The 27,819-nt window shown below is 38.7% G+C and overlaps 1 protein-coding gene across 2 annotated transcripts in view; it reads right to left on the bottom strand.

Moving 5' to 3' along the window:
• Window positions 1-21,759, bottom strand: part of PGR (progesterone receptor) — a 40,268-nt gene extending 18,509 nt beyond the window's left edge. For both annotated transcript variants that reach the window (XM_054801543.1, XM_054801552.1), the window contains exons 1-3: window positions 20,418-21,759; window positions 18,969-19,120; window positions 4,897-5,013 (exon numbers count right to left, since the gene is read on the bottom strand). In XM_054801543.1, coding sequence (XP_054657518.1) covers window positions 4,897-5,013; window positions 18,969-19,120; window positions 20,418-21,601 — 1,453 coding nt within the window. In that variant the 5' untranslated portion in view covers window positions 21,602-21,759. The remainder of the gene's footprint in view (window positions 1-4,896; window positions 5,014-18,968; window positions 19,121-20,417) is intronic.
• Window positions 21,760-27,819: the final 6,060 nt, after the last annotated feature.

Below are 27,819 nucleotides of genomic sequence, written 5' to 3'. Positions count from 1 at the left end.
ATAAAGTGGTGAGGCACTGGAACAGGTTGCCCAGAGAGGTTGTGGATGCCCCATCCCTGGAAGTGTTCAAGGCCAGGTTGGATGGGGCTTTGGGCAATCTGGTCTAGTGGAGGGTGTCCCTGCCCATGGCAGGGGGTGTTGGAACTAGATGATCTTTGAGGTCCCTTCCAACCCAGGTCATTCTATGATTCTATGATTCATTAATATAAGATAGCCATCCACTCAAGTAGTTTCTTAGTACTCACAGTTCCCTTACCCTCGATTACTATAAATAGCATGTGTATAGGGTTTGTGTACTACATGTACCTAGAAAACATAGAGAAAATTTAAAAATAAAATCTACTTAATCTCATCAGCAAATATATTATGATTTTATCCCTAATACATAACTCTGTATTTTAATATTCTTTTAACTAGGAAGACAGAACTGTACTGCCAATCAGACATTACTGATAGTAGACATTTCATACTAAAATGGCTGGGTTTCTAGTAAAAGTCTAACATCTCACTGTCTTTCTCCATACCCTGTAATCAGGTGAAAAATGTCAATGGTTTATTATTCCCGACAGAACACTATGGCTCTGACTTTAAGGTCACTATGCTCTTATGTTTCGTGTAGGGGAACAAGCTGTGTACACCTGTCGTGGTTTAGGTGAAAATTAACTCTATCCTAGCCGAACCCAAGACAACACCTTAGGAGGCTGTATACAAAATAAAGGAACAAAGCAGCACAGCAGAAGTAATACATCGTGATTTTAATAAACCCTTTGATACTACCTCAGAAAATATTACCTGGAAAATGGAATAAATTTTTTCTCCATGTAATCATTGAAATGTGGACTGAAAGCTGACTGAATCAATGAAGAAAGCAATAATTTAGCAATACAGCAGAACAAGCAATCTGTGATAGTCAGCCTGGGAACATCAGATTCACTCATAGGCAGTAAAAAAGGTGGGTACCTGTTTATTCCAGGACCTAACACAGCTACCTGCTATCTTATTAGGTAGAAGGTCAGAAAGGGGATTGATTAATGTGTCCAGTTATGAGATGATAAAATTCAAAGACAATTAACACTCCCACAGAGAATGATAACTAAGGAATTATGAAATATGTTTTCATTGCTACTTACTTTGTATATATTAAGAAAGAAGAAAGAGTCCATATAGCGAAATCGGTTACTAAAGCTATTCCTTGCTATCCTATAATTTATTTAAAGCTGACTACAATTTATTTTAAAACAATTTAGGTTTATTTAATCACTTTGAAATTAGGGTCAAAAAAATGGAACTCTTGTCAATGTAATATAATAGTATTCTCTATCTATATGGTTGCCACTCCATAACATTCAGTGGAAGATAAGTGTATTTCTCCCAGCAATAAGTTTAATTTAATTACTGTAATAAGAATCTTTAGAATCTTATAGGTAACATCCTGTAAAATCTTAGTCTTTCTTACCTTGATTAAGCAATATTGGAGGTCTGTTCAGTAACTGAAGGTTAGCATTAAGAAACTAAGTAGCAGGAGTAAAAAACCAAAAGTGTATCTATGTAAGTTCTGAATGGCAGAAACCAGAAAATGCACAGAAAAATCTTAAAATATAAACATAGGAAAATTTAAAGTAGTGACAATTCTGATTCATTAAAAATATTCAAGGATGTATCTAAGTATGTAATTTGTTCCACAAATTGGAAATTTGCTTATGGACATTTACATCCTGGGCAAAATTATCTAAACTCGTAGTGTCCCATATATGAATCATATTGTGTTATCAGCATGGCAAATCATGGGTAGGAAATATTGCTCATGGGATACAAAAAAGGAAGTGTAAGAAATGGCAGAACAGTAAAAAGAAAGATGATAGTAACAGCAGAAAGAGCATTAAACAATCTATCGAGTCTTTTTGTTGTTTTGAATTTTAAATCCTCATTTACAAATAATATAATCTCACTCTAGTTCTCATCTTTTTTTGCCTACATTTTTTTTTCTTCCCCTTTCAGTATTAAGCACTCCATTTCAATCTGTGTAGAATAATTAGCTTCCTAATCCCCCCGAACTGTTGACATCACTAAGAGCCCTGAAATACTCAATCCGATGCAGCTATGAAAATCTAGAGATGCCACAGTTCATTTTACACTTCCTTGTTTCTATTGCCTCAATGTTTTCTTCTTCTTCCTATTTGCTGCCAGATCACTTCTTTCCAGAAGATGGCTACCCCATCCATGGGGGTATCAGGGCAGGGATCTGATGAGATCCCATGGCCCTCTCAGAACTAGAGGAATCAGACTGGAATAGCGTCCTCAAAAAATGGAAGACAGCTTTGGTTAGGTATGTGTGCAAAAAGGCTAAACAACACAACAAACTGGCTAGATAGAACAACCTAGCTCTAAATACAAAGAAACTATTCGCACTTGCTTAATGTTAGCTGAGAAAAAAAGGTGATCCAAAGAGAAAGAAGCAGCTTTTACTCCCTTCGTACATGATGGTAAAGAACAAAGAGTCAGAGCACCTTAATCCTCAGGTTTTGGTTTCAAGTCTGAGGACATAACATCCTCATATGAGGACACACTAACAAGGACATACTGTCTCATAAATATAGCTAGCAAAAGTGTCCAACTTATTCCATTTTAGGTACCTACACCCAGAGTAAAATGTATATATTAAGAAACACCAGGAAAACTAGCATCCATAAAAGTATGGAAAATGTAGAATGGAATCAAGACTTCTGGCTACTTTTCTGATGTAGAATTACTATGCAGAACAATGCTGAAGCACAAGGACTAGATGATGGTAGTGAATCATCACACACTCATCTGTTTGTTGAAACTGTGCTGCTTGTGATGTTAAAATACTTGGGGTTTAGTTATTGGTGTTATCAAGGCTATCATACATAAAAATTCAGGTTAGACCATCATCAAACTCTTGGCTGTGCAAAACTCACAGCCAGGAATGAATTTTTACCTGTATTAATTTACACCGGTTAGAATCATAGAATGGTTTGGGTTGGAAGGGACCTTTAAAGATCATCTAGTCCATTCCCCCTGCCATGGGCAGGGACATCTTTCATAGATCAAGTTGCTCAAACCTTGCAAGACAATTTTACAAGTTGCCCCAAACTTTACAAGACAGACATTGTATCTGCCACCTCCTCATTTCCCAAGTCTCCATTCTTACCACACACATTTTCCACAGCCCACTCTGGACCCGCCTCCTTGGTTTTCTTCCCTTCCGAATCTGGGGAACTCTTCTGCAACCTGGACAAAGAATCCTTCCAGTTCAGGGTGAAGAGTCTGCCTTTGTAGTAATACTGTTTCTCTAATGCACCCCTACCCCAGCTCTAAAACACCGCTCCTCTCTGACAAGGATCCAAAGGACATGTTCTCTTCCTTTCGTCTCTTCCCCCAGTCCAGTGCCACCAACATGCTTGTCAGCTCCATTTTTTTTACTGAGAGGTGGCACTGACTGACCAAGGTGCAGGAAGGAGGGAGAGGCAGTAACACCAATTAGATTGATGGCTCTCATTACTCTATCTCTAGTGCTGTGGGGTGCAGTTTGAAGAAGACTCCTGAAAGAAGACAGCGCTGAAGGTCGTGGGAGGTTTGGAGGTACAACACAGAATACAGTCCATACCACAGCATCACCTCTCCGTCCTCTCATCCCTCTGGCTGTTCCCTGGAGCTGCAGCACTGTTGCTTACAGAAGATGAAGTACTGAGAGCCAGCAACAGCTCCTCACTGGTAGGCAACTACCAATTTATATCGCTGATAGAAGTATAAAATGTAAGAATGACACAATGGCCACGTGTGCAGAACACTCCAACGCCACACAATACTACAGGAGCTGAAAGCATACAGCTGTGCAATCAAAGTATCAGTCTGAAAACTACACACACGTTTTAACTTATGAATGAACACAGATTAGCAAGATAGTGAAATTATGCACAGTATATAATGCCCATTCTTTATCCTTCAGGGATAAAAAACAATACATAAAATGCAGAAAGAGAGATGTTTGATGCACTAAAATAAATTACATTAGAAAGAAATGAGGGTTTTGTCCTTCCTTTTTTCTTAATTCCCTTTGAGAACATATTCTTTCTATAATCTTTAAAAATCCATTTTCTTATAGTCTTAGCCATGTATTTTCAAGTTTTGTGCTGATCCGAAACTTTATATAGCTAAAGTTCTCATGAAAAATATGAAAAAAATACAGAAAAAATATGCACCATTCCTGCATGTTAGCACAGCAAAACTTGCCATGTAACTACTTGATCATACACCATTTTCTCCCTGCGGGTTTTCAAAGTCATAGTGGTCAATTTTGATTAATGTTACATAAAAAAGCCAATCTGTTACAGCAAGAACTAATACAAAGATGGGAACTCCCAGCATCTAGCATGCAAAGTCTGTAGTGTTGGTGCAACCACTGCCTGGCCCTCTTTGGTGGAACAGAAGGACATCATTTTGTCGACATGTGCTCCAAGTAATGATGGAGAGTACAACAGAAAACAGAAGAGGATAGTACTGATTCCTGATTTTAGTGTCAATCTCAATTTGCTTATTTTTTACCTAAATCGAATTTTCTGATCCAAAATTATTAATAAATACACACAATTCCTGCCCTTGCAAGAAAATGAGTATAAGGGCACACAGTAGGAGAGAGAGATTCCTACAGAAAGGTACTTTTGTTTCAGGGTTTCCAGACTCATTAGAGAAAAATTTTAAGAATTTTAAAACACCAGGTAATTCTTCCACCCACCCCCCAGAAAAAATCAAACCAAAACCAATTTAATGTGTTTCTTTCATTTACAGTATCAAAGTAACGTTGTTTAAACTTGACAGATTGAAGGTAGTTCCTGACGGCCTGTTTTTCTGAATCAAATTTGAAAAACAGCTCACCTCCCAGGACCATACCGGCTTGACAGCACTTCCTCAAGCGACATGCTGGACAGTTCTTCCTACGAATTTTATCGACTATGCAGTCATTTCTTCCAGCACACAAGTAGTTGTGCTGCCCTGTAGGCAAGAGAAAAACAGGATTAATACCATATTTTCCAACATGACAAAATTATTTCTGTATATAAATGTTCCAAAAATAACAGAGGATTCAAAAAAAGTATACTTGAACCATTAAAGTACTCCTTCATTTTATGCTTTCAAATAATTGTGTGTTACTATTTAAATATAATAATTTATTTGGCCTGTTTAAGAGTGAAACTCCCTATCTACAAAATTCCAAAATAATTAGCAGACACTATGAACTGCTTAAATTATTGTACTATCAATATTTCTTAAGTAAATCAAGCATGAGGACAGACTGATTTGTTTCTTTCAAATTTATTTTTCTTTTAAGTTATTGTTTCTGATTTTAAAGAACTTAAGTAAATTTTGCTTGGATTGATGTGGAGTTTCTGACAGAAAACTGAATGAAGAGGTTGGGGCAGTGCAAAAAAGAGCCCTTTAAAGCAGAGTAAATTACCTCTGATGGAGCAGCATTTTTGTACTAGACCTGCTGAAATACCAGCTGAACAGATGCAGTCAACACAGCCAAAAAGGACAAATAGAAAGCGGCTGTAACTTTTTGGTTTAGGCTAACTCTTAGTTTATTGTTTAATTCTGAAGGACTCAGTTAGGAACAATCTGTCATCACTATATTAAAACGGATTATTTTAATGAATGTAGCTTCCAGCAGAGCAAAAAATTAAATTCAGCTGATATCCTGACATTCTTTTGAACACAAACTTCAATTATACTTCCAAATTTCACTGGAAGAGAATGAAAAAAGTATATTTTTATGCTTTAGTATAGTATTGGTATTTTCCGTGATATATTTTAATTTTGAATAAGTAAACAAAGTTAAGTAAGTATATAAGTAAGAAGAAATCAAAGATAATTTTCACATATTCTTTCGAATTAAACCCAGGTTTACTCTATAAGGTTTAACTTTAAAATCCTGCCTGTTTGTGCACATCATCCTCTATTCATTTCTGTATTTTCAGTTTCTCACCAGTATCTAGCATGAAAGTACGAAAAAGAAAAATACTTTGAGAGCAACAAAACAGATCAAAAAAGTATGGAGAAACTACAGAAGTACCAATATCATGGACATTCCTTCATGGAATATTGTGGACGTGGACCTCCAAATATAACAGACATCAATACAAAACCTTTTAAATATTCACTTATTTCTAGATCAGTATTACTCTGAGTTAACCATCTGATGTCACCGGTAGCAAACAAATCTGAGATGATTATTCTACACAGAAGCTTTTAATCAGCTTTCTTCATAACCTTGTTCTGTCCTTTCTCTGCACATAGTAAAATGAGCAATTGTTCACCATAACTTTTCTCCACGGAAGACAGACAAACTTACAAAGCATACATATGGCAAGTTGAGATGAAAATGCTTTTCACTTAATATAACGTTTAACATTATTAAAGTTCTTTTATTTTGCACGTGACCAAAATATGTTAATACAAATCCTCAGATGAAAATGCAGGAGAAAGAACATTCTATTCTAATAAAAGAAAAGAGCTAGTGCTAAACCATGTGAAACAATGTATTTGCTTCTATGCTAACATTTTTTTAGATAATTAATTTACTTCTTACCCAAACTTAAGAACAACTTGTTTGGTTTCAGTGAAAAAAATCTGATTGCCTGAAATTCATTTTTATAACAAGGGTTTTTTTGTTTTTTGGTTTTTTTTCAGAAAACAGTAGGCAAATAAAAACAGTTGCATCACGCATTGCTTACCATTTGAAAAGTATTTAGTAATGCAGTAAATCAGAAAAAATTCTTATTTACTTTCTCCCATTAATTCTAATCCTGGATTCCTTCTTACAGGAAACATCAGTACAAAAGTAGCTGAATTAATAAGAATCTGTCTTGCTTTTGGCAGGAGACCAGGAAGCAAAATACTTAATTTGAACATGTTTTCCTTGGGATTATTTGCAGTTTTTCCTCGTCTTGCTTTGCCTTTATTAGCTACAAAAGCATTCAGTCTTTTAATAAGCAACAACAGTTTTCGAACTGTTAGTTTAACTAAAATCTGTGAAGCATCAGATTGTCTCTGCATTGTGGCATTCTGATGCTTTAATGTAGTTAATTTACAGAGGAACACTGAAGCGTAGTTTAAGTTTGGTTTGTGGGTGTCTTGGTTTGGGGGGTTTTCTTTGGTCCCCTGGAAGGCATCTCTTCTGGACGTCTTTTCTAGGGCATCCTTTCAGTCTATATAACACGGTCTGAGTCCATATAACCCATGTCCATTGCAAGACCATAAAATGGACTACGTACTCAACAGCCAAGTGCATGCTCTAACTCCTAAAGGAGGCTAAGGAGTTTGGGTAGAAGCAGTAATGACAGCACTGTTCCTGCTGGAACAGGAAATTATCTGGAAAACCAGAAGTTAATAGCTTGATTTATACTGATACATATTTAAATACCCTGTATTATTTATGTAATAGCATTTAAATATTAAGCATCTACGATTAAGCATTACAAATCAAAGGTGCAATACATTATAAAATTTTAAATATACAGTTACACATTTAAGCTAAACCTCTTAAAAATCTCTTCATAACTTAGGGGTTATCAGTAGGTCCAACTTCCATTTCAATTGAAAATGCATGAATTACTTCATCATTACATAACAACTCACAAACTGCTCATTATAAATCCAAGACTAAAAAAAACTTTTTCACATTTGCAAAACAAATTGTAAATGAATCAAAATTACAAAAACTACTCTTCAATGTTCTCATGTTCTAGAGTTTAAGATTACACAGGATTAAATAATCTCTCTGTCTAGTGCATACCATGGAAAAAATGAAGTCTGTTTTTAGAATTTAGGCACAGTAAGAATTCGATCTTCAAAAAGTGAATATTATTTAATTCCTATTTATTTCATAAATTGTATTAAAAATCTAATAATGACCAATGACCTAATCCTTATAATGTCTTCACCTAGTTTATTTCTTCCATAAAGCCTCTGTGATACTAGCATAAAAAAAAAGAAGAAAAAGCCAAAACCTTGCCAACCCAACCCTCCCATGAGATTATGGTGATAAAATCTCAGGTACTTCTTGATTCTTACTGTCAACCACTTCCTTGCTTTCAGGACTATAAAAAAGCCACAGTCATATCCTGAGCTTGAATTATACCTTCATGTGAGTTTTCCACTCTGCTTGCCTCTCCAATCTTTCCCCAGCACTTCCCATCCCAAAGTGTATTCCATTCATTCTGATTCAGCTGCAACTTATTTGGAAAACAGATAAGGTTCACCTACGTAGCATTTTTCATAGTCTCATTTGTCAGGGAATTTTTTTTCTCTCAGTCATCTGATCTCATATCTATAGATAAATTTGAGTCGATATTCTCATCTGAAACCATTTCTACCATTGTGCAGAGCTCAGTTCTGAGAAACTGCTACTTGCTTGACATTAATATTCAAGTGGCAGCAACCATCTGAAGGACAGATTGTATAAGAAATGGAAAACATGCCAGATATTTGGTTAATTTCAAAATTATGGAACAATATTTAGTCAAATGAAGCTCTTTGGAATGTTTTCATGGGATGCTAAAACATTTATTTGAAAATACATTTGCTGTATCTCAGTCTTCAGGATCATCTACATTTTAACTGATTGGTTTCAGTCTGTGAGCATTGCAGTTATATTAGATGTACATACTAATGAAGTATCCAACAACTCCTGTCAAGATAAAATTCCTGTTCAATTGGTAGCTTGCCATTTCATATCTTTAGATAACTGCTGTTGTTATAACCAGGAAAAAACCACAGAAAAAAACAGAATAGTCATCTAATCACTAAAGCACAGGTCAGAAAGGAAAGACTGATATTGGTGTTTCTTACAAAAATATGAATCTGGCAACTACCACTTTATCGGAAGTCTTCACTCAATGTTAAGTTTCCTATATGTTTACTTTTCACCTCTTTTTGAAAGTGCTCATTGTAGCGCGCTCTCAACAGATCAACATATCAGCTTGTGACCTAGCTTTGATTGAGATTATGGAAAAAATACAGAGATGGTTTCATCTGTTACTCATATGTTCCAGATTCTTGTAGAATAGCATTTTTCTTAGCCTCCATCAAAGTCCATTTGTGTTAGCAAAGGTGAAAGTCCCAATGCAAACAGGCAAACAGAATTTTAAGTACTGTAATGACTATTGCTATACTGGCAGGTTTATAATAGAAAATGGTCAAAATGCCAATGGTCTACACACACAAATATGATCACAGGTTCTCCTATCAGTAAAGCTGCACAGATCATAATCCAGTGCTGAGAAATTTCAATTCAAATACTGCTGAAAGTAGCACGCACAGTGTCTTTAAAAACTGCACTATTAACTTAGCTCATTGACATGCTGTAAGTCACTTAAAATCACTCAAGTACACTACTGAGTTGCAGAGATTTTGCAGATGTGCAAAATATGGAAAACAAAAGGCTTTATCTGCACCAGGGGTATGAGATGCAAGCAATCAGTTATTTGTGAGTGCATCTGTGCTGAACTGCTGCCACCCTGCACAAAAGCAAAGCACTTGGTTGCAAACTGTTCCTCCCATGTGCAAATGAAAGCACTTTTTCAAACCTTTTCTCTCTCCCCCATATGTGATTCTGCCTCCCTGTATCACTCTTAACTGGGAATGCTTTCTTATAAAATCATCCTATCCCCACCATTGGACTGTTCCTTGCAAAACATATCAGAGTTTTATTTAGTCTAGCTTTAGATCTAAAAACTGTAGATACCTATTGCGTGTATTTGTAAATTATTTTATTGGAAATGTCTCCCAATGTCACCTTTTTGCTTCCTGAGAGCCAGCCTCCAAGTTTTGCTCAGTAATTTACAACAATATGCTTTACCTGTTATAATATTTTTCAAAAGTACTGATTAAATCAGTAAGTTTAAAAAAACAAAGGAATTGTTTTTTTAACATAACTAAATTTGGAACTCCTTGTCAGGGGTTCTTGTGGAAGTTGACAATAAACATGATTTCAAAATAAGCAAAATGGAAAATAGCTTTACCTGTATACCTATACTAAACACAAAGGTGCAGATGTAGCTTTTGAGTAAAACTGACTTCTGGAAGCTAAGACACTAAACCAGGCTAAGGATTACTCTGTACTTGCTCTGACAGTCAGGTTTCCATACCTAGGCAAACAGTCTAGACTAGTTCATCATCAGAAATGGGAAACACAGCTAACTTAACCTTTGCTCTGATCTAAATGAACCACTCTTCTATTTACAGTGTTTCAATGTGCAGAACAGAAAATGTGGGTTGAATTTGCCTCTATGTGGGTTCATGAGCTTCGGTCTTGGAGAACTAGGAATCCATACTACAGAGTTTGTAATACTGAAAATATACCCTTCATGTCCCTGTATGCCATTACAATCTCCAAGATTCCACACACCTCAATGTTTTTTTAATTATTTAATACAAATTTCATTTCTGTGCTAACATTTTCTCTAAAATAAAAAAATCCCTGAAATGACTTAAGACTAACCACTTAACAAAAAAATACATCCCCCATTGACCTTGCCATGCATAATTTCTTCACAAAATGCCTAGTAGTTAGCAGGGGACTCACTTTCAATTTCCCTCTTTGCTCATTGAAATAAAATTCTCATTTCCCAATTCCTAAGCAGGTGTCCTGACTACTTCTCTGTAGTCTATACCGGTATAAAGACCTGCTACTGATGCAAATCTGCTTCACAGCAAAGAATTTAGGATTCAATGGACCAAAGAGGGGAAAGAGTGGATAGCACAGTAACTTGTGAATATGTTTCATCTTGGAACCTTCTTCTAGCTGAATAATGTGGAATTCCTTTCTTTGTAACAATAAAATTCAAAGTGAAAACAATAAAGAATGATTGCATCCCAAGTCATCCAACAGTTTGGCTGCAAGGATGGAAAGGTGTGTTTGACTCCCTTCAGGCATCAGAGATGATGAACATAGCTCTCATATCCTGGGAGACTGCCTTACCTTGTCTACGTACTCAGTGACAGGGTTTGTGATTACAACAGGTACTAGTAATTCCTTCATCTTTGTGAAGCTTGTCTTTCATTCCTTTGCCTTAATTATATGTGATGAAAAAAAGGGTTGAGTAAAAATGGTTTGTTTGAGAAGAATGTAAAACCATAAAATGTTCATTCCTAAGTCAAACCTAGTATTTTTGTGTGTGTGTATTTTGCTTTGGTGAACAGATTTACAAGTAATTTTTGACATAATTCTACTAACAAACTTTTGGTATTCTTCCACTCGGTTGTCTGTGGATTTTAAGCATGCAATCTTACAGTCCTCTGTCAAGTTTTTTTTTTAAGTGGACCAAACAAAATTGGTTTCTCTAGAAGGGAAGCAGCACTTTCAAACCACCATATCTCTTGCACTGCCTTCCCTCTCTTCAACAAACCACTTCCAATGTTTGTAACATCCTTGACAGACTCCTTCCTTCTCTTGTATCCTGATCTCTAAATCTTCCTGACTTTTGCTGTGAATCCTGCAACATCATTGTCTTTTTCCTTCTAAAATCCCTTCTCCAGACAGCACCTGAGCACATTGTTTTTATGATATGTACAAAACAGAACAATTAAATTCAGCTATCCTGTTTTCATTCATTTCTGGACAGAGCTAAAAGTTACAATCCTGTTTTTTAATCTTTTTAATTTCCCTGTCTGTTCCATCATTTCCAACAAGGAAAAAAACCAAAACAAAACAGAAAAACAAAATGTAGCAAAATTAAGTCCTATTTCACAGAAACTATCATGAACTGCAAAATCAGGATTACTATTTCATATTGATTTTCAGTTGGTTTGCTCAGATTGTTTACCACTGCAACATCTTGAAAGGCATACAGTCTTTGAGTCTAAGTATAGGAACTGACAACAGTAAACATTTTCTACAGCTAATACCTTTCAGAAGGAGATGCTGGCTTCTACAAATCAGAGTTTCCAGTTCTTTTTATGGCACTGTGTCACAATGATTCCTTGGTCACCATTTTTAAGTAATTAACTTCATCAGTCGTATAAATATGTAAAATGATGGAACTCTCGGCTTTTTTATCAGTAAGGGGTCTATTTCTTATAAATACAGAACACGGGATTTGAACACGAAACCTACTTTAAAAGTACTCCAACTATTTCAGAGGTATGTATCACTAAAGTAGCATTTGTTCTTCTTATCCCTGAATGTTGTATTCTCCTACCAACATAGGAAGCATTATACTTGTATTTCAGTCATTCATTCCATCATTCTGATTTTAGTGAAAGTATTACAGCACATTGCCACAGTTAAGTTTTTTTCCTCTTATTCTTTGACTTGTTCTACAACTGAACTGGTGGGACAAGGTCACTCACTCTAAGAATAATAAAGGTAGAAAAAACAGAAACATTAATAGCAGAAAAAGGCAATGTGCAAAAAAACAGATATTGCTGCCTGTTGATCAAAACACTCAATGGATAACAAACTGATAAAAAAATATAAAGAGGGGATTCATTTCACTGGTGGACATTCAGCAAAACAAGTAGCATATGCTCCCTTCTTGGGCATGAGAGAAAAATAGGCCCTTTAGGATGCAGTTTATCTGGGGTAGAAGTCTAAATTTTCGTTAACAGCCTACTGTATTTTTAAAGTAATTGGCCAAAATATGGATGTCAACATTGTAAATGCCCATAGCTTGGTGCAACAAATCCCACACGAAATACTGTCTTTGAGGATAAGGGAAGATGGTATCATAACAACTGGACAAGAACAGGGTAATATTCTCCTAGATCTCAATGCCTGCATGTAACTCTTTCTACGTTTTAACTACAAAAGATTCCAGGTTGTTGAACGTACTCAGATCTTAACTGATATTAACCAACAGCCACTTGCAGAAATGCAGGAGCTGTGACTAGGTATAACCAGGAAACCTCTGAAGTGCATCCATCTATCACTGCACATAATGGTAGACTGTCACATACAAATGACCGTTTGTAAAGTCCTTCCATTAAGCAGTTTCTAAAGAACCACCTCTTACTAATTCCCCATCAGCTCTGTAGAACAGGTAACACAGCTTAAGGAGATTGACACCATCAGACCTAAATCTATTTTTAGCAGTTTGACTATAAATACTTACATTTTATATACTTCTGTTCTATAATTTAGAAATATTTTAATACTTAAAATAAGTATTATTTGTATATAATATTTTATAATACTTAAATAATACAAAGTATTTTATATACTTGTATATAAAAAGTATAAAGTATATATTTCTTTTATATACTATAGAAATGTATTAGCTACCTTGGCGATATGGGTGGGATTCATATCACCAAAAGCAGACAGTGTACATCCTCACCTAACACTCCCTTTATAATCAGTGCTGAGAAACAGTTACTGTTAGACTACTGTTATTTTCATCCCAAGTAGATATCTAAAGTCAGCGAATTACTTCCTAGAAGTTCCTGTTTCTCTCCACTCACTGTAGTGAACTTAGGATGAGCAGCTCAGGTTATTCACACTGTGCACATCTGAAATAATTAGAACAGAGGAGTATCTAGCAACACTGACCAGTCAGTTGCTGGTGCTCTTTAAACTGAGCAGTTTTACACTACCTGAAACAGTTTCTATTCCACGTAAAAAGATGTTCAACACAACATTCAATACTGTTTCTAAAATACTACATAAAGTTAAGCCGAAAATTTTAGTAATTCACATTTCTGCAGCTGAGTATGTTCCAAGCCATGTCTGTCAGGAAACCAGTAATAAGTCACAATGAGAGCAGTAGGAAGCCCAGCACCAGCACAACAGCCAAAGTACCACAACAAATGCAATCTTAGCTCACTCAGTTGTTGTGCCTCATACGAATCAATTCATCAAATTAATGTTTGTCAAATGGCTGAACAACAAATACCTCTGAAGTCAGAAGGAATGATGAAGATAGACAATAATGTATCAGTACAGATTTTCTTCCTTCCCTTTTCATGATGCAAATTCTTTGTTCTCACAAAAGTGACATTTCCCACTTGAATTTTAGGACCCTCAGTGAAGTAACTTTGTACATTTGAATTTGGAAATACACTCACTGTATATTAACATATTTTGGTGGTGCACAGAATAAAAGAACTTTAATAATATTAAATGTTATATTAAGTGAAAAGCATTTTCATCTCAACTCGCCATATGTATGGTTTGTAAGTTTGTATGTTTTCTGCTTCATGAAACTTTCATCACTATCGGGTTTACAGTACATGCTGTACCAAATTCTGATCCCAGGATCCAGCCTGGAAAGTTGGATTAAAAATTGGAAATCCCTGCAGAGTTATGAGAAAAAGGAACTTTTTACATCTGCTTCATCAATTTCACAGCCAAAAGGGTCTCTATAGTATTGCATTTCATTCTCTTTTCAAAGAGGACTTTCTATTAGTGGTTGGCATTTTTTTTAATATTTGGCATGCTGTGCCATTTTACATTCTTAAGCTATAGAAAAGCACAACTGTTTAGTCCAGCAATTTTCCTTACGCGTAGTATTTCACTACTTACATAGTGAATCACACTGTCATCACAAAACTGCCTATAGGTAACACGAGTCAGATCAACTTTATCAGAAAGTTTGGCTGAAGTCATGGTCAGCCCTCTTACTGTGTAGACGTAGCTCTTTAATTCCTCCACGAGTACCTCTCCATCTACAGCCCATGAAAACTCTTGTTTCGCTACTTTCTGTCAGGTAGAGTTTGCCAAATTCAGGTCTCAGACAAAAAGTTCACACTCTGTCAGTTAAGTGTTAGCTATTACATATGGTTGAGCTTGTTCCCTGATGCTATTATCTGTACAGCGCTGTTACTCTTAGCTTGAAGCACATATTTAAACTGGACAAATCTGCTATACAATCATTAGATCAATTTTGTAATGGGGTCCCAAGTATTTAAACAAACCAAGAGTTACTTTGTGACCCATCTGCTGTAATATTATGTATTTATGTTGGCCTCAAACTCTTCAGGTTCAGGCAACTACTTTTCATTAGATGCCAATAATGTAAACAAAGAACAAAGAAAGGCAAGTGCTTTATATAAATAGAAAACAAAAATTAGAAGTGGGACTTTATACAGGAAACACAGCACTTGAAATTTTTTTCAGGATCTACATAATTTTAATTTTTCATTAGTAAAACTTCTACAAAGGAGATGTGTAACTCCAGAATCCCAAAACTCGACACCCTGGGTGCCTCTTCGGGATAGAAATTTTACCCTGGTGTCACACAAGCATTTTGATCCTGGTTGCCCTGCATGGTTTTACACGAAGGTATCTTTCTAAGACATCATTAATGACTGTTTGACAATGTAGTGCTAAAAAAGTAAGAGTTCATTTCTTAATCTTCATTCTCCTAAAGCTCTATTAGAAATTTCACACCTAATTTTTCTTACCATGAAACAGATATATTGGTAGCACTTAAACAATGCCTCATCATCAACAGCAAATTACTTTGCAAATATAGTAATTCTACATATTCGAAAGCATTTTAAATATTATTCCTGCATTTTTTTGATTGGTAACTCCAAGCTAACCGTCACTCTCAGCTCACTGACAGGAACAGCACTACCCCATCAGCATACTGAATTCAATTTTGTCTTTTCAGATTTCTTAATCGAATATAAGTAACAGTAACTTTTGTTATTTTCATTATACCCAAAGGAGATCTTTAAAGCACTTTTTAAAAGCCTTGTGATTTGTTTGTACAATAAGTGAATCAATGGACTAGTACATCAGAACAGAAAATGTACCACCTCTAAATGCAAATAAATGTTTCTAAAAAAATAAATCAGTATTTTTGTCCCTTAGCTACATTTTCCTCCCCTTCGCCCCACCTACTTCCAGAACTAAATTTTTTTGTATCTGCTATAGTAGACTTCCCCCAAAAAAGGAGCTGCATTTTTGATTAACCTGCTTCAGGATTCTGCTTATAGTAAAATATGCTTATTGTATTAACACTATCCTTTTCTTTACGTATATAGGCACACATGGGGAGCCAAGAACTGAAAAGACAGAAAATATCTACCAAATCATATACATATTTTTAAGAATTCATTGCCAACAAACATGCTAAAATAATTTAATTGTAAATCTACACTGTCATCTTAGTGATCCTCATACAGTTCTGACCCCCTGTTAAGCTGTATGTGTATCTGCTAGTTATAATCAAATGTATGATTAAATCATACTTCGTATACAAACATTTCTAGGTTCGCCTATACAGTTTCAAATGATTGTTCAGTCTGAGTATTTTAAATAAGCTCTGGTTTTATTTCAAAAAGACTACAGATGAAAAAATGGGGTTTTCTGGATAATGTAGCAGTCCATTTTATCTCAAAGGAAGCATTTCACGAATACAGTATTTTTCCATACAATAGGGGAAGAGTAAAATAAATGGTGTGTGAATAGGACAATTTGTGTGAAACAATTACATAGGCTGTTAGATTTGAAACATCCAACATATCTGAGATTACAGAAATAATTAAAATAGAAAACAGACATTCTGAAACAAATTTAATACCACTGTACTATGTACCTTGTTACCTACAAACTTGAAAACCTCCTACCATATGAAAAAGTTCTCAAAAATATAGAAAACTCAAGGAGTAGCAACTTTCCAATTGTGTTTTAACTTCTTATAGTGATCAGTACTGTATGGAAAGTATATGAAAAGTAGAGTTTTGATCATGAATTCGTATTCACAAAGTTTAACATCTTATTGGCATTATTTATTATTTTAAAAAAACTCACGTCTATGGTAGTAATAAAAATTTTAAAAGGTAAATAATGCATTCCCACTCAAAGAAATGACGGGCAGGGGTACATTTTACCTAAGAAAAATGTCTCAAATTTATACAATTGCCACTGTGAATTTTTAACCACTGTTTTCTATGGCATTTACAATTAAAATATTCTGTTTCTAATTACAGAAATTTGTCACCTTTATTTCTGATAAGAAATAAACAAAAAAGTACTTTAAGTCTAAGTGAAATCAAGTATCTATCCATAAACAGGATTATTTTAATGCTAGTAATTATATCCTATGCTTCCATTAAAATAAAAAGTCCATCTCTTTAAGGAACTCGCTGTAGACTTGCACTTTCAACACAAAACCAGGTAACTGTATTTGTTCATCTTGCTCATACCCACCCTGCTCATGCCTGTCCTTCTTCCCCATAAGACTCAATAACCTGTATTTTTTCTTGTTACAGCCAGGTAGTCTGAGGTAGATGTCCATTCTTTGAATATTCTTACTAAAAAACCCAAACACACTTCCTCACCATACTCTCAGTCTTCGGAATAATTTAAAAATGCAAAGTATGAAGTTGCTATGTAAAACACAAGCATTTTGTTTCTGTAATTGTGTTGACCTTTTGTTTTTCCCTCTGTCTATATTCTTAATCTGGTAAGATTCTGCAAATACAGACTTTGATTAAATCATCAGTGAAAATAGCCTTAAGATATCCCTACTACCAACTTATATATGCCTTCTTAACATTTAACATTAAAATGCTTATGCTGAACAGTAAAAAGGTATGTTTTTGAGCAGGTTCACCTACTGCACAAACACAACTGGATACCAGTTTAGGAAAGAGATGAAATTCAAAAGTGATGGAATCAAATTCAAATAAAAAATTACAATATTACTGTATAGGTAAAAAGTAAATAATAAAACTAAAATATGGCACTCCTAAATTACACTACACTCATTCTTAAAACTTCAACTCCCTGTCTTTTTTTAAAAGTTTGTGACTGATTTACCAAAATAACTAAAGTAAAACACGTGAAGCCAAACCAAGAGACCAGTTAACACAGTCAGTGAAACGTAAATGTATTCTTGTAAGTTACTTAAGAAACAAGTGTTTTCCTAGCAACGTAACACGTATGTTTCTGATGGCTTTCTCGTGAATTCCATGAAATGTATTAGAGAAAATGAGGCACTAGCTCAAAAGTTCACGTAGCCCACCTAGTCTAGCGTCATCGCTACCTAGCATGCTAAAGAAAGAACAAGAGCATACGCTTGAAGTAGAAAGTAACAGCACACTGAAAGAAAAAATCTAGCTACGCTATTTTGCCAAGCTTTTAATTTTACAGCATTTCCCTTTTCATGTGTATTTTTTTTATTTTAAGAATTCCTATACATTATAACAATCATTTTTTTAAGTATACAGAGCAGAAATTTGAATATCCTAGTTCTGACAGGATCAGATAAAAATCAGAAAAGGAGACAAACCATAAAATGTGGAAGGATTTGTTTCACCTCTTCATCAGTTGAACTATATAAAGCAATCTGCGCTTGTATTCATAGTTAAAATCTCAGTGGGTATTTATGGACAAGGCATATAACATAATCCAAAAAGAAAAAAATAAATATAGGCATTGCTACTGATCTATGAAACCTGCAGTTTGACTTTGTAATTTGATGGCTATTTGGAACACAAGTCAAATCCATTTATTATTATGACTTGAAATAGTTCAGTGAAACTTGAAATACTTCCATAAATCTCAGGAAGCCAAATTCTGCATCTCGTAAGCAAGAAAAATTCCATGACTTTGAAAACAAAATGAAGCCAAAATAAATTCTTATCTGCCTATCACTAGTTCATACCCACAACATCTTCCTTTGAATAGCGTTTAAACTTTTTAAAACAAATAGTGTAATAGACAAGACTTCTATGAAACTCTACCTACTCAGAAAGACTAACTGATAAACAGTAAATAATAAATAGCAAACAATGAAAGCAAACCAAATAATACTAGCAAAATCAGTTAAGAAAGACTTTAGTTAGTATTAACTGTGATGTTTAAACAGTTCTCAAAACCAAAAACATTACTACAGTGATAACATTTTTAAACATCAGCAATAAATAAAAAGTATGTCCTTAATAGTGCCTAAAAAGATCTATTTCAGATAATTAGGAACAATGGCATCATATAGTACCTTCCATTGCCCTTTTAAAGAAGACTTTACAACTTCCACAGGTAAGTACTCCATAGTGGCAACCAGAAGCCTCATCACCGCAGATGAGACAAATCTTCTGGGGTAGCGATTCAAAACCATATTGAGAACTTTGGCTGGCTTCTGTATCTGGCCTTCAAAAGGAAAAAGAATTGAGAAGTGAAATATCCAGTTTTTCAACAATTAACTACTTACCTGTATTAATCGGGTTTATGCTAAAAACTTCCTTTTTAAATTTGCAAACAAGCTACAGAAAGGTAAGAAAAAAATAAAGTACGACTGCCTTTCTGCTTAAGGGCTTGTCTCTACTAGGGTAAAAGGCACATTTGTAACATCTGCCTAGTCATTAAACAGAAAAGTAGTGGATAAAAAGCACAGCAGTATTTTAAACCGTTTTAGCTACAAAAGGTGTATCTAGGAACTCTTTTGTTAAAATATTCATCTTCCTCAGATCAACAGCTCTTGTGAGTGAAGTCATACTAACTAATGCTCTTTTTTCCTGTACACAGAATGGCACAGACAGAGAATCAAATAGAAGTCAACTGAATTTCAAAAGCCCCTTCCACGTGGGAAATAACTAAGTTTCATCTCGGCTAGAAAAATTTTAATGTTTGCCGCTTCCCATTTAGCTGCAGCATTCTTATCAGTAACTATGATGGGCACATTGAGGAAAGTGCAAAGTACTTCCGAATTTCTCTCCAAGGAAAGAAAAATACTAACCTATTTAATCATTAGGTTTACAAAAATCAAGGGCTTCCGTTGACGCTGTAGTACTGCATATACATTTTTTTCGCATACATTTCTAGATAATGCACATCATCTTGGCATCACAGTAAGCCAATTCATTCTAACAAATCAATATACAAGCGTTTCAGTTTTGTTTTTTGTATGAAATTAACTAGTTTTTTTCCCAAATCGCGGATAATATTTTGGCGAATGTTTAGCTGTTGATGAATATTGTCTCGCTGTCAGTGAGGGCAGTCTGGAGAACACTCACTCCCCCTCTCTGGAGCCGGTCACTTGCCCAGACATCAGATGCACTGAACCACCACAGCGATAAAACCCTAACTTCTCCCTGAGCGTTGTCGTGCCCGGAAGATCTGAGAGGTGCCAGCTGCGAACTTAACATTGTGCTGGTCTCACACAGAGCTGGGACACCCAGGCGTGCACAACAACATAGGAAATGGAAACGCGGCTGCAGTTACTGCCTAAAAACTCCAACGGGGCTTCGCCGAGTAAAACTTGGCCCGTCTTTCCCTCTGCACCTTCCCACAGCCGCTCGGAGCGCCAACCCCTCAGCCCGCCGCACCGCCGCCCTGCCCGAGGAGAGAGCGCCGACCTCTTCCGCGGAGCAGCGCGACCCCTCGGCCCGTCCCCTCAACGAGGGCACCCGCCCGAAGGCGCCCGCCGCCTCCGGCCGCCCTCCCTTACCGAACGTAGCCGAGGTAGGGCGGGCACAGCTGAGGCAAGCCCTCCTTCAGCACCGCCGCCGGGAAGCCCAGGGGCTGGTGCCCGTTGAGACCCAGGGGCGGGTAGAGGCCCGGCGGCGCGGCCGAGGTGGAGGGCAGGCTGTCGGGCGCCGTCGCCGCCGGCCCGTAGGTCCCGGCCAGGAGGGTGGGCTCCGTCTTGTAGAGGACGCACTCCAGCGAGGGCTCCGGCCCGGCCCGCGGGGGCTGCGGGTAGTCGGCGCTGCCCGCCGCGGGGGTGGCCCTACCGCCTGGGTAAGCGGTGGGGAGACCGAGACCCTCCTCCTTTATTTTCAGAGCGGGCTGGAAATCGCCGTAGACGAAGTGCCCCTCCTTGGCCTCCGCCGGCGGGTAGACGTACCCCGCCAGCTCCGGGGCGGGGGGTGAGCAGCGCGGCCCCGCTGCGCCGCCGCCGCCCTCGTACTCCGCCACGTCCAGCAGCTGCCGCGTGCGCGAGGCCAGGTAGGCAGAGTTGAGCGGCAGCAGGGGCACGTGCAGGTACTCCTGCCCCGGCTCCCCCGCCTCCGGCCGGACCCCGCCGCCCGCGAAGCCGCGCTCCCCGCCGGGCAGCGCCGCCAGCTCGGGGGCCTCGCCCTTGGGGGCCGCGGCGGGACCTTCCGCGCCGCCCCCCGCCGGCCGCGCTTTAGCGGCGGCGGTCAGGGCGTCGCCGGCCGACCAGAGCGGGGCGGGCCGCGGCGGGGGCTGCGAGGGGCCGGGCGCCCCCGGGGCGGCTTCGGCCACCTTCTGCGAGGGGCCGCGGCTCATCGGGGCGTCGGGCGCCTCCGCCCCGAAGAAGGACCAGGGCGCCGCGGCCACGGCGGAGCTGGCATGAGCCGCGGGCGCCAGGAAGGTGTCCAGAACGGTGTCCAGGGAGACCTTGTCCGGGAGGGAGCCGCTCGCCGGTCGGTAGGAGAGGGAGTCCCGGTCCTCCTCCCCCGGCTGCTGCTGCGGCTCTTCCTCCTCCTCCTCCTCTTCCTCCTCCTCCTCTTCCTCGTCGCTGCTCTTAGGGTAGAGCAGCCCGTCCAGGGAGATGTCGATTGCCTCCGCGTCCCTCTGGAGGGGCTCTCGGCCGGGCTGGCCCTGCAGCAGGACCGCCCCGTCTCTGGCAGGCGGAGGCGCTCTGGGCTCCTTGGCCTTCACCTCGGTCATACTGGCCCGGGGCAGGGCTGGACGCCGGTGAGTCTCCGGCGCGGGGGGTGGCCGGGCGGCTCCTCACATCCTGGACGTGCCCGCTGAGGTGGCGGCGCCGGTCCCGCTCACATGGCGCTGCCTTCGGGGGCCGCCTCAGCCCCGGCCCCCGCCGCCGGGAGAGGTGTGAAACGGAGCCGGGGGCGGTGCAGCCTAGAGGGGAGAAGCGATCGGAGCGTGTGCGGGAGGCGGGAGGAGCGGGGTCCCTGCCAGGCTCTGGCGGCGGTGGCGGCGGGCGGGCTGCCTCTCGCTGCCCCGCGCTCCGCTTTTCCCTCGACTGCTTGCCGCCGTCCCCGCTCGGCCCGGGCGGGCTGGCCGCCGGCTCCACGCCCCTTCGCCCGTCCCTCCCCGCCCCTCCCCGCCGCCAGCCCGTGCCCTTACCGAGGGGCTGCGCTGCCGCTGCGGGACACGGGCTCGCCCCTCCCGCCCCCTCCCCCGCTCTCCGTCTGCGGGCTGCCCCACCGCCGCTCTGCCTCCGCGGGGCAGCCGGTCCCGGGCAGCGCGGATTCCCCGCAGCTTTTCCACCGGCTCTTCCTCCGCTCCGCCCGGCCCGGCCCTCCCGTCGGTCGCCGTGCCCGCGTCCCTCTGCCTTTTCCCTCGCGTCCGTCTCCCCGTGCCTCAGGTCTGCGCTTTCTGGCCTCCCCCAGCCGCCTGGCTTTCTCCCCGCCGTTCTCACCCTTTCCCCCCCCATCTCTTGTGCAGGTGCCCCGTCCTCACGCTTCACCATCCCGGGAAGTGCAACTCTGGAGTGGGCACAAGACTACAAGCAGGTTGGGTAGGTCGCTGTTTTGCAGAGCAAAGAGCAAGACAAGCTTTACTGATTTGCACTGATGAGTATAGTCAGAGTATAGTGTTCCTTTTGTCTCTTTTTCACTGTCCTCTTCAGACATTCACTGTAATTTTTCATAATTGAGCTCTGGCCAAGTTCCTCTCCTGATACAACACCCATTTTCCAGTATCACAGAAACCAAGGCACTGTAAAGCACTTTAAATTACGTTCAGGGACCTCAAAGTATCCTCTACACCAAGAAAGCACAACACTTTTTCCACGAAATATTTGGAAAATGGAGCATTCTTTGCTTCTAATATTTTCCTTTGATTACTTTGTCAGGATGTCAGCGGACATTTAAAATGGACCTGGTGTACAGGGGCTGGCTGGCCAGCCTGCACATAGCAAGTTACAATCCAGCCCAAGTTAGTTCTGACCAAGAAGCTGTCACCAGCTAATCGCTGCCTGGCATTTTGTGTAAAATGCTGGCTTTGTGGCAGAACCCATTCAGCTCAATAAGACAATTACTAATTGGAAAGAAAAAAAAAACCCAACTCTTAATATAATCATAGAATCATAGAATGGTTTGGGTTGGAAGGGACCTTAAAGATCATCTAGTTCCAACCCCTCTGCTGCAGGCAGGGACACCCTCCACTAGAATATATAATTTGTATTATATAGCAGTCTCAGAAAAGAAACTTGTGTTGAAAGATGCAAAGAATAAGTTAGCGTAGGAGTAGTCGTCATGACTTTAAGTAGAATCAATGTATTTTTGATTTAGAGAGAAACGTGTGCTGTTACCTGCTTGTTTATGCTCTGTAAGTATAGCATGCTTTTCAGAAAAGACATCTTTTTTCAAAAATTCTGATCACCATGAAGAGTTGGTTTTGTTATTTTACTTTCAAAATATTTTCAGACTGAAAAGGACAGCTTCTTGGGGAGAAAAACATAACTTTTTGAAATGTTTTCAGTGTTCTGAAAGCTAACATCAGAAATCATATAAGGCAACTTTATAGAAGCAGTGACTTCATATAAACCTTATTCAATGTGGTGTGTACTTTTGACATTATTCTTGGCAAAATAGTACTGGCTTATAGACTACTTTGGGAGTCTGCCTTTTATTCCTTTAAGAAGTAGGAGAAAATCTTCATTTTTTCATTTTTTAAAAATAATTATGGCACTGTGATTATAGCTAACATTTTAAAACTTACATGTCATGTAGACACCTCTATATACATTCAGTACGTTCAACAGAATGATACACGTCAGAGTATACTTGTTATGTATAGGAACATTTATTGAACAGCAGTGTCTCACGCTGTTGATATTGCAGGGGAAAGAACTGTTTGACCATCGAGTAGCAAGAATTGAAGACGTCTTCATAAAACCTATGAGTGGAACTGATGTTAAAAGAATGCTCTCAAAAGGCGGTATCCAGGTTTGTTATGACATGGCATTAAAACAAATTTGAAGTGCTTTTCTGGCTACCAAGTTTCTGTTTTTCATGCTACAATATTTCTCCCTTCTCCCAAGTCTTCCTTTTTTCAGAAGAGACAGAAGTTAATTTCCAGCGCTCTTCATCTCCATGCTCGTTTTGGTTTTCCCCTGCTGTTTTCATGCTTAGTCAGCTAGTTGTTATGTCTGTTTATTGCCACTGTCTTGCTTTCTCATTTCCACTTCCCCAAATGCATGCAGCATTCATGGCCTGCACCTTTACAGAAGAGTGCTCCAAAGACTGTTTTCTTACAGTGACTTGCCTCCTTTCAACTGCTTCAGGGCTAGGAAAGGTAGAGTCACAGCTGCAGGAATAGGGTCCTGAAAGGAAAGCAGCACCAAGTAGCTTCCACAAGACCAACTCACTGCTGCTAAGGACTTGACTGCTAAAATTCTACACTAACAAGGCCATGTGACTGTAAATACCTGTAAATTCACCAGAAATACAGATGTTTACTGCTTGCATTATTTGTCTAAATGTTAGCAGTTAAATATTTTCCAGATTTTCTGTTGCCCTTCCTAATTTCATTTTTATGACCTGCCAAATACATTCAGTTCTTTAATGGTAACAGTAATTATGCTGAATTGTCATGGCTTTAGGAAAACATTTTGGGTTCTGTATCTTTGGGACATTTATTGGACTTTGATTTACATTGGCTTCACATGATTTCCATGAACTTTCACTGGAAATTTTTGCTATTTTCTTCATATTATTCTGTCCATAACCTTCATGCCTCCTCCCTGGAAGTGTTCAAGGCCAGGTTGGATGGGGCTTTGGGCAACGTGGTCTAGTGGAGGGTGTCCCTGCCCATGGCGGGGGGGTTGGAACTAGATGATCTTTAAGGTCTCTTCCAACTCAAACCATTCTGTGATTCTGTGATCCATTCATTTCCTTTTGCTGTCACATTTTCTCACGTCATTTGGATGCTTTCCGTGCTATTGCTATGGTATCACAAGTTTTTCAATAAGAGCATTTCACAGTATGCCCTATCAAATTTATTGACATTCTAGTGTTGTTATTTATTCATTTTGTTGTTGTGGCAATCACCATTACAGAAAAACAGGTTTTCTTATGGTATTTCCCCACCTAATTTTCATTTACTGACATCTTCAGATCTAAAAATGACATTTGTTTATATTCAGTAAGCTTCTACTGAATAAAAAAAATTTGAAACCCAAACAGTATGAATAGATTTTTACTTCAGAATATACCTATTTTGAACCAAACAGTAAAACATTGGAGGGTTTGATTGACACCATTGCATTTTTAAAAATTCAACCAGAACTTGCAAATATTATATTTGAGAGCTCAAATTATTTTTGTGTCTCTTTCCTTGCTCTGTTCAAAATCTACGGATGGGTAAAAGCTGCACTTAATACTTCTCAGCTGTCTTGCTTTGCAGCACAATTCCTGTATAAAATGTCAACAGGAATAGTAATAGAATTTTACTGAGAACTCTCATTGTAATGCTGTAGATTTGCATTTATTTTTTTTAGTAGTTCATGAGCATTTGTTTGACCATGCAAACATTCAGCTGTACACTTTAAACAGTAAAAATTTTTGATAGATCCTTCAAAATATTTTTCATGTTGTTGGTTTAAGTAAAAAGAAAAAATGCTGTATGAGAAACAAGACAAATACGCAGCTGCCTCAAACACTACAAATATCAAAATCATAAAGCTTTTCTAGGACCACCTTTTCTTAAAATAATCTTGAAGCATGGCCTGAAGGTTGACAAAATCTAAGTTCCATTTCTTAGACTAATATGTTCCATTTGTGTGTCAAGAGCGCTCCATATAAACAGTGCCATAAAGTTAGTGACTTAATGGTTAAATCTGGGAAAGGACAGATTGATTACACTACAAAACCTGAATTAATGTCTTAATCCATACAGTACAAACCTTTCTTAATAGTGACCACAACACTGATCTGCACAGGCTCTTTGAGAACAGAGCTTAGAAGTTAAAAATAATATTTTATTTTTTCACAATCAATGCCTGACAATTTTGTTCTATCATTGTTTAGGATATGATACAACCAAAAATATGATTCACCTTTTATAAACAGAGGAAGAGAGACTATCTGCTTCAAAAAGCTTATGAGCTCATGGTAAAAAAAAAAAAAGCAGCTTGCATAAGGAGAGGCTTAGAGGCTGTTGCTTCTGTCACAAATATAACATTTTTGAAAAAAATTTAAATAAAATTAGACCTCTGTAGCTGCATTTTGCAATTCCTACCCTACAAAACTCCCCCACATTTTCAGCATGTAGTGGAGAGGATAAAAAATAGTAGTGTCATGCAAATAACAGCACATTCTTGGTATGTTACAGTTTCTGTGGTTGCATCCCTATTCTCTAAATATGCTAGTTAACTCCTAGTTAGCATGCTAAATTTCACTGACATTAGGATGCCAGCAGACATTAAATACGTATTTCTCAGGGGTCACAGTTTTGAAGTACCAGCTAAGTCCTGAAAGCACTTAACACTAGGGATGAGGTCTAATGGTAAATGTTCCCATCTAGGCCAGGTGATGAGGCTTCTGTAGTCAGGTAAGAGTCATAGACATCTGTGGGGACAGTTGAGTTCATCTTCTGGAGCTCTTTGGAGACACTTAATGTCTTCGTATTAAAGATAAAAAGGACTGCTGTGATCTGAAGCGCTCTGATTAAGAGCCATGATTTTTTTGGCAGTGCAATGTCTGAGATCAACGCTTAAAGTAAGGGGTCTGAAGAGAGTCCTAAATCCTTAAAATACAGTATCGAAGTGTTCTACTACAGTAATTAAAAACATTATAGGAATCATAGTTTTGGAAACTGCACTGTAAGCATACTTACTTTTCCCCTAAGCAAGCACATGCCACAATGTAATTGATCTCTGTCATCTGTTATCAAGTGTTTTGTTAGCTTAACCTAAACCATCAGATTAAAAAAAAAAAAAGCTATCAAAATTATTAGCTTATTATTAGCTTATTATTACTAAATACAAGGGTGCCTTGAAACAAATTTAAATGCAAAAGGGATCTGCAAACAGCAAGGTATGCAGGAAAGAAAGTAAGCAATAGAGTTATAAAAGGCGATCACAGTGCACATTACGTTATTTCTTGCTCTCAGGTCTAAAGTTGCCACAGGGATAATATCGATACAGGAGGTGAAGTGGGCTCTGAGACACTTTTATCTTTATAAATTGTCCAAAGGGGGGAAATAGATGGGTACTGAGTTATATTAACAAAAGTGATAGCTGCTCCTGGGACAGAAGTCATATATTTTATTTTATTGTTCTTTGTCTGTTTATAGTTTGGCTAACGTTCACTGAACTGCAGAACATAATACGCTTGTAGCTGACAAAATAAGCAGGAGCATGAGAAGTGAGAATAAAAGAGGAGAAGAGAGATGCTTTCTGGTTTTATGCTCTGCAGAGAATATCATTGCTTGCTGGACAACATCCTCAAAAAATTTCTCAAATATTCTGTCCTGTGGCTTTCAATGAATGCATCACCTCAAGGTGTCAAAGGGCACACGCTATGCATCCCTCAAGGCCTAGCTAGGAGACCTTTACCCAAACCCACCATCTTCCTCAAAGTGGCTTTGTTGCTATATTGTCTAGCCTCAGGACAAAGAAATAAAGGTTACTTTGTAAAAAATATGATATTCAATTATCTGTATATATGAAATAAATACATATTTCATATAAATATGTAAAGTGGCTGTATACAGACAATTGAACCCAGTGCTGCTAGGTGGAATGAGATGACTCCCAGCAGTTTAACATTCATGATAGTCAATGTATTGCACCATGTCTTTTTTGCTGGCTGGAGAGTAGGAAGTTGCAACGAGTGATACTAAACAGATGTTAGCATCTCTGAAATTCAGAAAGAAGTAGTCAATAATTCTTCAGAAGTATTAAAACTAATATCCTG

The sequence above is a fragment of the Grus americana genome, chromosome 1 (assembly GCF_028858705.1).
Source record: "Grus americana isolate bGruAme1 chromosome 1, bGruAme1.mat, whole genome shotgun sequence".
In the NCBI taxonomy this organism is placed as follows: domain Eukaryota; kingdom Metazoa; phylum Chordata; class Aves; order Gruiformes; family Gruidae; genus Grus; species Grus americana.
This window is presented reverse-complemented; position numbering and strand designations above follow the sequence as displayed.